General features: G+C 45.3%; 1 protein-coding gene across 1 annotated transcript in view; it reads right to left on the bottom strand.

Moving 5' to 3' along the window:
• Positions 1–13198, bottom strand: part of STAB2 (stabilin 2) — a 141685-nt gene that overhangs the window by 98134 nt on the left and 30353 nt on the right. Inside the window, exons 11-17 of the mRNA XM_065404685.1 lie at positions 11214–11296; positions 9950–10099; positions 7415–7558; positions 5682–5744; positions 5464–5583; positions 4137–4190; positions 3070–3150 (exon numbers count right to left, since the gene is read on the bottom strand). Of these exons, the coding sequence (XP_065260757.1) occupies positions 3070–3150; positions 4137–4190; positions 5464–5583; positions 5682–5744; positions 7415–7558; positions 9950–10099; positions 11214–11296 (695 nt within the window). The remainder of the gene's footprint in view (positions 1–3069; positions 3151–4136; positions 4191–5463; positions 5584–5681; positions 5745–7414; positions 7559–9949; positions 10100–11213; positions 11297–13198) is intronic.

Genomic DNA, 13198 nt, shown 5'->3' on the forward strand with positions numbered 1-13198 from the left:
AAATATCTTGCAACGCCGGCTACAACAATGCCATGTGAACGCCTGTTCTCACTTTCAGGTGACATTGTAAACAAGAAGCTGGCCGCCTTATCTCCTGCAAATGTAAACAAACTTGTTTGTCTGAGCTATTGGCTGAACAAGAAGTAGGACTGAATGGACTTGTAGGCTGTAAAGTTTTACATTGTTTTATTTTTGAATGCAGTTTTTATATACATAATTCTACATTTGTAAGTTCAACTTTCATGATAAAGAGATTGCACTACAGTACTTGTATTAAGTGAATTGAAAAATACTATTTATTTTATTTTTACAGTGCAAAATAAATCAAATCAAAAATAAATATAAAGTGAGCACTGAACACTTTATATTCTCTGTTGTAATTGAAATCAATATATTTGAAAATGTGGAAAACATACAAAAATATTTATATAAATAGCATTCTATTATTGTTTAACAGCACGATTAATTGCGATTAATATTTTAATCACGATTAATTTTTTTAATCGCTTGACAGCCCTAGTTGTCATCTGTCCGTGGTCATAGTGAATCAGTGGAAGAACCAGGGTTAGAACTCAGGAATTCCATCCATGTTCCTTGACATTTGAACAGCCCTCTTTACTATTCTGCTTTGGTAAATTATTTATACAGATCTAATTTTCATCCATAACACAATTTTGGCTAATGCATGTGAACAATGGAAGGAAGTTTCATATATCAATTAGCTTGACTTATTAAAAGTACCTACAGTATTATTATTTTTTAAAAATGTACTGCACACCAAAAGCATTTTCAAGAGACTAATTTATAGCTCACTGATTAAAAGGCTGCATCTTGAACTAAGAGTATCATCCATCACTATTTTTTTAAAAGTATATTAGAGATTAGAAATTTACATAAGCTTGACTTTTTAATTTTGTTTCCACTTATTTAATTAGCAAAGATCTCAGGATTTGGCCTAAGTTTTCACTCAGTCCTTTCAATTGGAGTTTACTCATGTAAACTCCAATTGAAATCGATGGGAATCTGCCTGATGAAATATTGAGTGAAAATTAAGGGCAGGTCTAGGCTAGGGAGAGAGGTATGTTTTTAAACATGTTAGCTAACATATTATTAAACAAAACTTGGCACCTAGGGTAGCCAGGGTTTAATACCTTCAAAAATGTGTTGGCTGGGTTCATCATGACCAGCTAAAACATTTTTTAAAATGTTAAACCCAGTCTACACTTGGTGCTGAGAGGTATTTAAGAATGTTAATCAAAATATGTCAGTGGACACATTTTAAAAACACTCCTACTCTCAGGGTGACCAGACGTCCCGATTTTATCAGGACTGTCCCGATATTTGCTTGTTTGTCCCGCGTCCCGACCAATGTTAGGTCGGGACACTGGACAAACAAGCAAATGCGCTGGAGCCCGGAAGTACTCGCCCCCCCCCACCCTGACTCCGCCCCCTCCTTCCCCCATTGGCTCCCTCCCCAAATCCCTGCCTCTTCCCCAGGCTCACCATTCCTCCTCCCTCCACAAGCCTGGAGGGAGGCCCGGGAGACGCAGGGGGAGCGCAGGGCCGGGGTGAGTGAGAGTCCGGCCTGGCCCCCAGCGCAGGCAGGACTCAGTCGGGCGGTAGGGAGAGTAGGGGGGCGGCCCACGGGGCCAGGCGGCGGCTGTTCTCCCCTCCTGGGCAGCGGGACTCGGGAGCAGCCGCTGCTGCAGCTCCCACAGCCGCGGGGGGAGGAAGCGGCCATGGCGCTCGGCGGCTGCGGCTCTGGCGCCCGGGCCCACCCGAACCCCCCGAGCCCGGGCCTGCTGCGGGGACCAGCAGCGCGCACACTGCGCCCAGCCCCTGGCCAGTCGTGCCTGGGCTGGCTGCCCAGCTGGTGCAATCCCGCGGCGGCCCTGGGGCGGAGGCATCGGCAGTCCAGCCCCCTTCGTTCCCCTGCGGGACCTGAGCGGGACGGGGGGGCTGGGGCCTGCTGCCCCCACTCCGGGGCCGCCGCGGGATTGCACCAGCTGGGCAGCCAGCCCAGACGCGACTGGCCAGGGGCTGGGCTCAGCGTGCGCGCTGCTGGGTCCCTGCAACAGGCCCGGGCTCGGGGGGTTCGGGTGGGCCCGGGCGCCAGAGCCGCAGCCGCTGAGCTTGGCCAGTGGCCGCTTCCTCCCGCCACGGCAGTGGGAGCTGCAGCAGCAGCTGCTCCCGAGTCCCACTGCCCAGGGGGGGAGAACAGCCGCCGCCTGGCCCCGCGGGCCGCCCCCCTACTCTGCCTCCAGGTACCGCCCGACTGAGTCCTGCCTGCTCTCGGGGCCAGGCCGGACTCTCACTCACGGCACCGCGCTCCCCCTGCGTCTCCCGGGCCTCCCTCCAGCGCTTGGGGCGGGGGGGGAAGGTGTTTTTTTTTTTTTTTTTTGCTCTGCCACCTTTTTTTTGCCACGCCCCTTCCTCCCCCCCGCATCCCGATATTTGACCTGGGTGATCTGGTCACCCTAACTCTCCTCGACTGGCCAGGGCTGAAGGAGGAGCTCAGGATTTGGCCCAGTCTTAAAAAAATAATAAAAAAATTTGTGGACCTTCCTGACAAACCCATCCAGTAATTTATATTTTCTAAGTGTCTTTCATAGTGCTGAGCCCTGAAGGGCTCTGGAAGTGGAATGCTGTGAATTTTCCACTCACTCAAATGGGAAATTCCTTTGATCCCTTCCCAGTTCAACACTACAAAGTTTTGTTGCCATATCGCTATTGTGGAAAAAATCCACACCTCTGATTGACATAGCTATGGCAGCAAAATCCCCCACATAGACTCAGCTATAATGGGAAAAGAGCCCATTTGCCAGTATAGTTTGTCCTCGGGAAGGTGGTTTAACTATACCATCAAAAGAACTCCTTTTGCTGGTGTAAGCTATGTCTTCACTAGGAGGCTCTGCTGGTATAGCTATACCGGTATAGCTGTATTGGCAAAGCCTTTCTAGTATAGACAAGCCTGAGACTCAGCAATTTTTCACTTGCACCTAAAGTAACTGGATGAGTGGATCAGAGAGAAAAGTTCATCAATAAAAAGTTGACTTCTCCTTGACTTACATTGCTGGTCGTGTTAAAATAGATGAACTGTCTAGCCATGGTCCTGACGTGTTCTATGGAGATGAGGCTGGCAACCTCCAACTGCAATGAGTAAAGTGATTAAAATAAACAAAGGAATGTGTGGTGGGGGTTTTAAGCTGACTGACTTATCAGAAACAGATTGTTAACAAAATGAGAAAAAATTATGAAAGTGTATCATGAAGAAAGGGGGGTGAAATCCAGCTGGGGGGTGCCCAGATGCAGACCAGTACAGGGGGACCCCCATCTGGGACACTATATGTGTGGCCTGTACCGAGCTTATTAAGACTCCTCTCCCCAGACTGGTGTGGAGGAAGCAGGGGCAGCAGCAAGACAGGGATGTGGCACCCTCATACATGCGTGATGTCATGGGACTCTATGTTCTTCTGTTTTGACTCTGGTAGAAAAAGGGAAGAACCGGGGAACTTGTTTAGATATTGACAAACCCACTCCTCCCAGTTTAAACCAGGCAGGTGTCAATCTTAGTAGCATCAGTTCAGAGTCATATGTGCTTATTTTAGTGACAAAGATACTTTTCCCCTTCTTTTTATTCCCGTTAGCAGTGCAGAGCCGACACAGCCAAATTATGTACCATCTCACATATCAGTAGTTTAGCAAGTTCCAGTTGCGAGGTGTGATCCTGTCATCTATTGGATTATATCTTAGTGGCAAAAAAGGTGCATTTACATCAAAATACCTATCTTGATTTAAAATCCTAGCGTAGACAAGGCACAAGTAGTTTTTACCGTGATGTAGCTAGTTGAGGTCAATGCTAAGCACCTTATCTGGGGTTGTTGCTGACTAGCTACATCAGATAAAAACTACAGTACCATGTCTCCATTAGGAGTTTACATAAGTGGGGCATTTCTATGTAAAAAACATGCCTGTTTTGCAGCGAAGACAGTCTTACCCCATGTGCTACCCTGTTGAATAACACCGAATGGAAACTGTGTTTAGAGAAACCTTTTGCTTTGAAATCACACTGCATGGCCAGCATGCTGCTTTCCTGGAGATAGGACAGGACAGGACAGCCAAGCAGTTACACTAACCTGAGCATAAGAAACAATGTGGTATCGAACGAGCTCCAGACGTTTCCATGCACCCTGCACAAATGAACAAAGGACTTTTTTTTAACCCAATACAGATAGCACAAATCTGATCTGTTTTAACACAGCACCGATAAAATAAGGATATTTTTATCATTTACCTGAGTCTTGAAAATGTCTGTATTATTAGTGATGCTCCCCTGAAATCCAAACAGTGCTCTCCTCATTGCATCTAGTCTGTCCTAGAGGTTACTCTCATCTGGTCTCTGTTCTTGTGCTTTCACCCGCATTTCCTTTTGGGGGCGACCTTTTATTTGCTGTGCATTTCCTGCTAGATGTTCCCTAGGATCAGTGCGCAGAGGAAACCATCCTCCCCCCACCCCCACGTTGATCTTCCCTTTCCACCCAGATGAAGTGGGAAGTGTTGGGGAGGTGCTAGTATGGGACATGTATCGTCTCCCAGCTCCAGCAGCAGTAAATCTACCCAAAACGTAATGAAGCCTGAAGCTGCATTAACTCCTATTCAGTGTCCCGTCTGTGCTGTGAAATCTGCCTTTAAAGAGTCTCTGAGGTCAGCTCCCAGGGAAAGCCTTGTCACTATGGTTTCAATGGAGCCATTCTACCAGGAAATCAGAATGGGAGCAGGTGGCTGTAGCCAGTGGGGGTTCACAATGTTTCTCTGTATGGGACAGAAACTCTGCACCCCAACCCTTGGATGGAAGAATTCAGCAGATCATACTTTGTTCCCACATTTGCAAGGAGATGGGCTGATCTAGCCTTTTCTATCAGGAACTTGTAGGACAGTGAATTTTCCAGCCTTCACTTTTGGAGCAAGTAGAAGGGGAGAGGATGGATTAAGGGGGTGAGGACATTTTTGCCTAAACATGAAAATATTAGCAAAATCTAGGAGGAGGATTAGATAAATCTAGTTTCTGAAATTGTTATATTTTCTTGTTCCTTAGCATGAAAGTTCCACTTTAAAGCTGCTTAGAAGCATGGAAATTACCATCTGGTTCAGACCCAAGGCCCATGTAGCCCAGTATCCTGTTTCTGATGCCTCAGAGAAAGGTGTAAGAACCATGCAGTTGGCAGTTGTGGTGTAATCTGTCCCTCACATTAGCCTGGGTGGTATTCAGTCTGCAGGGAGCTTATGACCCTTTGGGATTTGCAATGGTGATGATGACTACATTAGCTCTTTTCCTGATTGCTGATAGAAAAAGATTGACTTAAACCTAGAAGCACAAAAGCTTAGTTTTATCAACACCAAAGCTGTAAAAGACACCTACTATATAAGAATCTGTATTGATCTGAGTTATCTGAAGAGTTATACCTCTGTAGAAAGCAGGTAGTCCAGTGCTCCATCTTTCATGTTATCCAAAGCATTGTTGTTTGGAACAAAGATTGTGTAAGGTCCACCGTCCTGCTCCAAGACCAGTCCCAGGATAGTTTTCTGTTTTTTATTAAAAAAAAAAAAAAAAGGGAAATTACATACTAGCTTTGTTGTGCATTTAAAAATAGCTTTATAGAATTCCACTTCTATATTCTTACCTCTAACATGGATCTAAATCGGCTGTATCTTCTATTGTCTTGAATCACTGTCATTATGGTCTCCTAAAAATGTATTTTTAATTTTTATGTTACATTATAGTTAAATTAGAAATGAAATAACTAATGCATTTAAAATTTATTCATTACATGATCTTAAGTGTATTATCAATAGTAAAACATACTTTCATGCTCATGAAATCCTTGTTTACAAATACTTGAATTATTGAATGAGTCTCAGTCGTTAAAGACCTGGCTGTATTTGTTGTTTTCATTTATTATTTGTATTGCTGTAGGACTCAGACACGCCAGCTGAGAGCAGAGCCCCAGTACGAGGCACTGTACTTTCACATAGTAAGAGATGGCCCTACCCCGAAGAATTTATATTCCAAATCCACAAGACACACAAAGGATGGTAGTATTGAAGGATTATTATCTGTGTTTCCCAGTAAGGCAGTGAAGTACAGAGAAATTAAGTGTCTTGCCCAAGATCACACAGGAACAGGTGTCTTGAGAAAGTATCTGAGGTTGGGTACTGAAAAATGGAGACACCCAAAATTAGTGGTCATTTTTCAAAATCCATGGTCTTCAGTATTTTGGTTGCTGGTTGAACTTAACTCAGGTCAGGAGTTACCCAAAAGTCACTACCATCTAATGGCTGTTCTGGGATATGTGTTGATGGTTTTAGTCCAGTCCCCAGTGGACAGGTGTCCACATGTCAAAAATCATCATTACAACTGACCCTTTCATTGATCATCTCAGCAGAGAAGTAAATGTCTGAATGGCATGAAAACTACATTACCCCCTGTTACTTTGGAGGCTGTCCCTGCAGGTAGGCTTGCCAACTTTCTACTCACACAAAACCAAACACCCTTGCCCTGCCCCGCCCCTCCTCCAAGGCCCCACCCCTGCTCACTCCATCCCCCCTCCCTCCGTCGCTTGCTCTTCCCACCCTCACTTGCTCATTTTCACTGGGCTGGCTCAGGGGACTGAGGTGCAGGAGGGGGTGTGAGGGCTCTAGCTGGGGTGCAGACTCTGGGGTGGGGGTAGGGATGAGGGGCTTGGGGTGCAGGAGGGTGTTCCGGGCTGGGATCGAGGAGTTCAGAGGGTGGGAGGGGGATCAGGGCTGGGGTTGGGGCAGGGGTTTGGGGTCCGGGAGGGAGTCAGGGGTGCAGGCTCTGGGCAGCGCTTATCTCAAGCAGCTCCCAGAAGCAGTGGCATGTCCCCACTCTGGCTCCTACATGGAGGCACAGCCAGGCGGCTCTGCGCGCTGCCCTGTCCACAGGTGCCACCCCTGTAGCTCCCATTGGCCATGGTTTCCAGCCAATGGGAGCTGCGGGGATGGTGCTTGGGGTAGGGACAGTGTGCAGAGCCCCCTGGCTGCCCCTATGTGTAGAAGCCAGAGGTGGGACATGCTGGCTGCTTCCTGGGAGCTGCGCAGCACGGAGACTAGCAGGGAGCCTGCCATCCCCGCTGCGTGGCGCCGCCAACCGGACAGTCAACAGCACGGTCAGCAGTGCTGACCAGAGCCACCAGGATTCCTTTTCGACTGGGTGTTCCGGTTGAAAACTGGACACCGGGTCACTGTGCATGCAGGTCACAGTTCAGGCACATTGGCGGGGCAGAGTGAGGAAACTTGTACAGTTGCTCTCCATCAGGCATCTTTCATGAGTCCTAAATTCATTTAAAAGTAATATTTTAAAGTCCTGCTGACACTTGTATGTATGAGGCCTCACCTCTTTATTGCTCCCAAATGTTGGTTCCACGTTGTCCATGGCTTTGTCAATAATGTGCAAAATTCCATTGGAAGCAATTATATCTCCCTGTAAGAGTTTTCCTTTCTTCTTACTTCCCCGAATCCTAATTTTTAATTGATTGTCCTAAAACAAGCCAGAGAATAGGTGTTGAGTCCTTTTTCTTGGAGCCGTTGCATTTCTATGCGGAGTCTGTATTGCATACAGCATATACGTTTCAGGGCCAGCATCTGAAATTAAATCTATCAGGTGCTAGGGCCTGGTTCAAAGCTCATCAAAGGAAGTGGAAAGACTCCCAGTGACTTCAGCGGACTTTGGATGAGGCCCATATTGCTTGGTTATAGGACAGCAAAGTTCAGAAGAGAAGCAAGGATGGTGAAGAGCATTAGCCTAGTGGTGAGGGGAGGGATTTAACTTTACAATAACACAGATCTGATAACAGATGCTAATGAAAATCTGTCAGGAAACCATTTAAAGTGCAATTGAAGCTAATGGATAAATTCCAACAGTCTTGAGGGAATATAAACCATTTCCTTATAGTATATATATTTAAAACAACAAAATGTTGCTGATTGTGCTTTGTACTGAAATCTGCAGGAAACCTCACAAGCCTCAGACGGCATTTGTGCTTTCCTGTTATAAATGGAATGACTGTTTGTTTAAAACAAAAAGCAAGTCAGATCTGTTTTCTTAGGCCTGGTCTGCACTAGAAATTAGGTCTGCATAACTGTATCGCGCCGGGGGGAGAGGGGTTTGGAACTCCAGCCCCCCGACCGGCTTATTTAAGACGACCAAAGTCTCTATGTAGAACAGCGCTAGATTGACAGAATAATTTTTCCGTTGATGTAGCTACCACCCTTCAGGGAGGTGAATTACCTACGCTGACACAAGAATCCCTCCTGTCGGCATAGGTAGTGTCTACACTGACACGCTACAGTGCAGCTGTGCCGCTATAGTGCAGTGTTTCTCAAACTGGGGTCGCCGCTTGTGCAGGGAAAGCCCCTGGCGGGCCGGGCCAGTTTGTTTACCTGCCCCACCCGCCAGGGCCAGAGTGCTGGGGGCAGGGCGGCGAGCCCCGGCCGGGGCTCCGCTCTCCCCCCTGCGGCCAGAGCGGAGGGGGCAGGGCGGCGAGCCCGGCCCTGGCCCCGCTCTCCCCGGCGGCCGGAGCGCCGCGCCACCCCCCTCCAGGTGCCGCCCCAAGCACAAGCTTGGTGGGCTGGTGCCTGGAGCCGGCCCTGCCACCCGCAGGTCTGGCCGATCGTGGCTCCCACGGGCCGTGGTTCGCTGCTGCAGGCCAATGGGGGCTGCTGGAAGCGGCAGCCAGTAAGTCCCTCGGCCCGCGCCGCTTCCAGCAGCTCCCATTGGCCTGGAGCAGCGAACCGCGACCCGTGGGAGCCGCGATCGGCCGGACCTGCGGATGGGGCAGGTAAACAAACCGGCCCTGCCCGCCAGGGGCTTTCCCTGCACAAGCGGCGACCCCAGTTTGAGAAACACTGCTATAGCGGTTTAAGTGCAGATGTACCCTTAGATGCTAGAAAGAAATAAGGAGAGCTGGATTTCAGTCATCAGACAGGCTTAAGAAATCAAGAGAGATTTGTTTGGCTATGAACAACACTACCTGCTTTTAAAAAGAGTTTTTAAATGTAGTACACATCCATATGAAAATATGAGGTCAAATCATCCATAGTGAAACTCCAAATTTACATCACTGGAGTTGCACCGGGGATGTACTTTACCCCACCTTTTTCAGAATACTCTTGCCATATTGATTTTATTTATATTGATGACTTATTTTGAATATGTGTTTCAAAAGGGTGACCAAATTGTGGCTCAATGGACCACAGGGTCTATAATTCCGCTGTGGTTGCTCTCTTCCATACAGAGCTACAGGGCTCTGCCTGCAATCTTCTATCGCCAGCTGAATGGTCTCCACTCTGTTTTCCTTACTATTTGATTGAGATTCTTGTATCGTGCTCATCACTGTGGTGGAGGGTAGTATGCTGTCTGGGCAAGCCATGTCTCTGTGTTTACAAGGACTTTATTTTAGAGAACATCTTTACTAATCAATAAAAGCTTCTTCGTTACCCATTAAGTTACTCTGGAATTCTAAGAGTGAATTCCTGCCTCAGCCAAAGTCAAAAGGAGCATTGCTGTTGGCTTCAATGGGGCCAGGATTTCACCCTTGCCCTCTTTGGCCTGCTAAAGCCAGGGTTGTGAGTTCAATCCTTGAGGGGGCCATTTAGGGATCTGGGGCAAAAATCTGTCTGGGGATTGGTCCTGCTTTGAGCAGGGAGTTGGACTAGATGGCCTCCTGAGGTCCCTTCCAACCCTGATATTCTATGATTCTATGAACGTTTGGACTCTGGCTATTGTACAGGACTGCATTTCCTAGCCAGAAATCTAACTGCACCCTCCTGTCTCAGATTGAATGGGACTGTCATTCTCCTTGTTAAATAAAAGAAGCAAGAAGTCCCCTGCTGGTGCTACTGTCATAGCAAAATTTAGACCCACTCTTACCTTATCACCTTTTAATATCTCCCCTGGCTTTCCAGTCAAGGTGTAAATTGTATCTATATTATTCAAGCTATTGGTGTTCAGCTGACCAGCAATTATATGGAGTTTTACAAAGTACTGGGCATTCTCCTTGTTGCTCAGAAGGTCCTTTATCTAGAAGAGCAAAAAGACAGTGATTTCTTTCGTTACATTACAGGCTTTATTAACAAACAGAATAACCCCCCCGAAGAGTTCATGCTCTGTCCATCTATTTTTGCAATAGATGTGTCTGAATCCCCATATGGTTAATTCAGTACATAGTACTTCCTGAAATGAGGAGCCTTCAGGACCTGACCCAAGGCCCACTGAAATCAATGGGAGTCTCTCTGACTCATGCACTTTACACCCATGCTTAATCTTAAGCATGTGAGTAGTCCCACTGACTCCAAAGGAATAGCTGGATGGTCAACACTTTGAAAATCAGCTCATTTATATAGATGCAGAAATAGAGCTGGTTGAAAATTTTTCACTGTTTTTAACAAAAGAAATTTTTGCAAAATTTTTAATTTCCTTCAAAATTTTGAATTTTTTGATGGAATGAATCAAATTCATTTTTGTTTAGTTTTGCTTTTTGTGTTTTGTTTCCCCCCCACTTTCTCTCCCTTTGCATCCCAGTCCTATCCCAGTGGGGAAAAAAGGGGAGAGAAATGTAGGAAGATTCCCCCCAAACCTGGCAATTTTCAGTTTGAAACAAAACAGAAAAAATAGTGTGAAAAATTGTCATCAAAATAAAAAGCTTTTTTGTTTTGGTAGAAATTTTTTCATTGAAAATATTTTGACTAGCCCTACTTAGAAGCCTAAATTTAGGCATTCATTTTTGAAAATCTTGGCCTTAGAAATTTTTTTTATTGTAAATAATTGTGTATATATATATATAGGGGTAAATGGAAGTAACAAACCTAAAGATTTAAAGTAACATTGCATTATAGCCAGACTCAAAAAAAAAAGGAGACGGAAAGAGGAGCTCTGTGTAAGCTCAAAAGCTTGCCTCTCTCACCAAAAAAAATTGGTCCCATAAAAGATGTTACCTCTCCGATCTTGTCTCAAAACAACAGACTTTTTTTTTTTGTTTCTCTTTCAAGTGTGAAAGGTTTAATCTTTGACTCCTAGACACATACAATCAGTGTTAAATCATACTAGCTTGAAAAGGTTTTATGGAATCCAAAATATCATACAAATCTGATTTTTGACATTTAAAAAAAACCAACCCCCCCACACACGCACTTACATTAATTCCTTTGAATCCCTTGTTTGTTGGCAGTAAAACAGTAAATGGTCCCAGACTACTTAGAGGCCATTCGTAGACATTTTCTTACAAGAAAAAACAAATGACAAAATGAATACCATGACGGATTGTGTGTTCTATGTTCTGTACAATGTAAAGTGTACTGTCAGTGCCAAAAAAGCAGAATAACAATACCTGTGATTGTTAAAATTTAACAGCTAAATAACTTGGTGATTGGCCTGGAATATGAGCAGCAAATTATGGATGGAATCCAAATCATCACTGCACCTACTATATATGGTGAGGCAAGCACATTTAGAACTGTTTTTGGTCGTCCAGCTTCCATGGAACAGAACCCAGTGCAAATCTTGAAAACTGGGTTTCCTCAGTCTTGTATTAGTTTCTGTCCAGGAACAGGCTTGCTATTTGAAATAAATCCGGCCCTCTGGGGAGTTGCCAATTAACTGCTGGTAGTGCAAATATCAGAGAACACATAGCTAGGTAATAAAAGTTAATTTGCTATTCACGGTGACACATCATTTGCAAAACAGCAGTTTCACTGCACTGATTCTATGGTTAAGCCCTTTAATAGTTTCACTATTAAGCCCTGTTTTCAGAGGTTTAAAATTATAACACAGCTGAGTGAAAAATGCACTTTTGTTCAAACCAAAACCATTTGTGAGTTTGTCATGAATTTGCTAAATAGTTTTGGCCAACAATTTTTGGGCGCTAGATTCACAAGGGGACTTAGACAACAATGGAGAAGGAGGAGCACCTGTAACCTTTAGCTCAGTGATTGGGGACCTCACCTAGGATGTGGGAGACCTAGATTTGAATTTGGGATGGGATTCGGTCTCTCCTGTTGAAGCTGTTTCACTGTATATAAAATACTAGAAAAGACATTGAGCCCCTGTGAGAAGGGTTCTATAGCCTGGTGATTAGGGCAGTCACCTGGGATGGGAGGAGCCCTGTGTTAAGTCCCTGTTTCAGAGCAGGAATTCAAACCTGAGTCTCCCACATCCCAGGTGAGTGCCTTAGCCACTAGATTAAAGGTTATAAGCACCAACACCTCCTCCAGCTGTTTTGTGAATCTAGCCCTTTAAAAATGCCCAGAAACAAAACATTTCCAGTTGAATTAAAAGTTTGTTCAATGCGAAATGTTTGTTTTTACCAAAACTCTGAACAATTTTGTATTTAATTCGGGTCAAAATGACTTTTTTCCTGTTTTTTTTTTCAGAACTGGCAGCGAACCAAAAAATCAGTTATTCACCCAACTCCAATTATAACACAACAGTAAAAGTTTACTGACAGAGCACGTTCGTCTTTTTGGAGTTTATCACAGGTATTGTGTACTCTAGAATAAATACACACATGTAGTTTTAGATGCTATAATTTGACTGGAAGATGCAGAATGTGCAGGTTATTTACTTTTTATTCTTTAAAAGATATTAACATGCAGTTAATGTGTAAAGCAAAGTCACCTGTGCAGTTAACATGCATACGTCATAGGTTCTCAGTGCTGGCAAAATGAAGGGGAACATTCATGCCCCAGGACTGGTTAAGGGGAAAGATGGCTTGTTGTCTCAATGTTATTTTTTTGTTTTACAGCAGTACCAAAAAGCACCAGCCAAGATCAGGGCTCCATTATGCTGGGCACTGTATAAACACATATGTCTACCCTGCAGCTGGGAGGTGTAATTCCCAGCTCGGGCAGACATACACATGCTAGCCAGCACCCTCAAAATAGCAGTGTGGCTGTGGTGGCAGCTCAGGCTAGATGTCCGTGTACATGTAACACCGACAGACCCCAGCTGTCATCAGCGAGGATCAAACCTGGGACCTCTGGAGCATAATGTGTGAATCAAAAGATACCTGTCTTTTAGCCAAGGCTGTAGCAGGCTCATTAATCTCTAGTTGGTCTAGGTGCCACTAGAGGGGGACAGAGTTTCACACCAAGCAGGCATGGGTTACATACCAACCTAGGGTCT

The sequence above is a fragment of the Emys orbicularis genome, chromosome 1, assembly GCF_028017835.1.
Source record: "Emys orbicularis isolate rEmyOrb1 chromosome 1, rEmyOrb1.hap1, whole genome shotgun sequence".
In the NCBI taxonomy this organism is placed as follows: Eukaryota; Metazoa; Chordata; order Testudines; family Emydidae; genus Emys; species Emys orbicularis.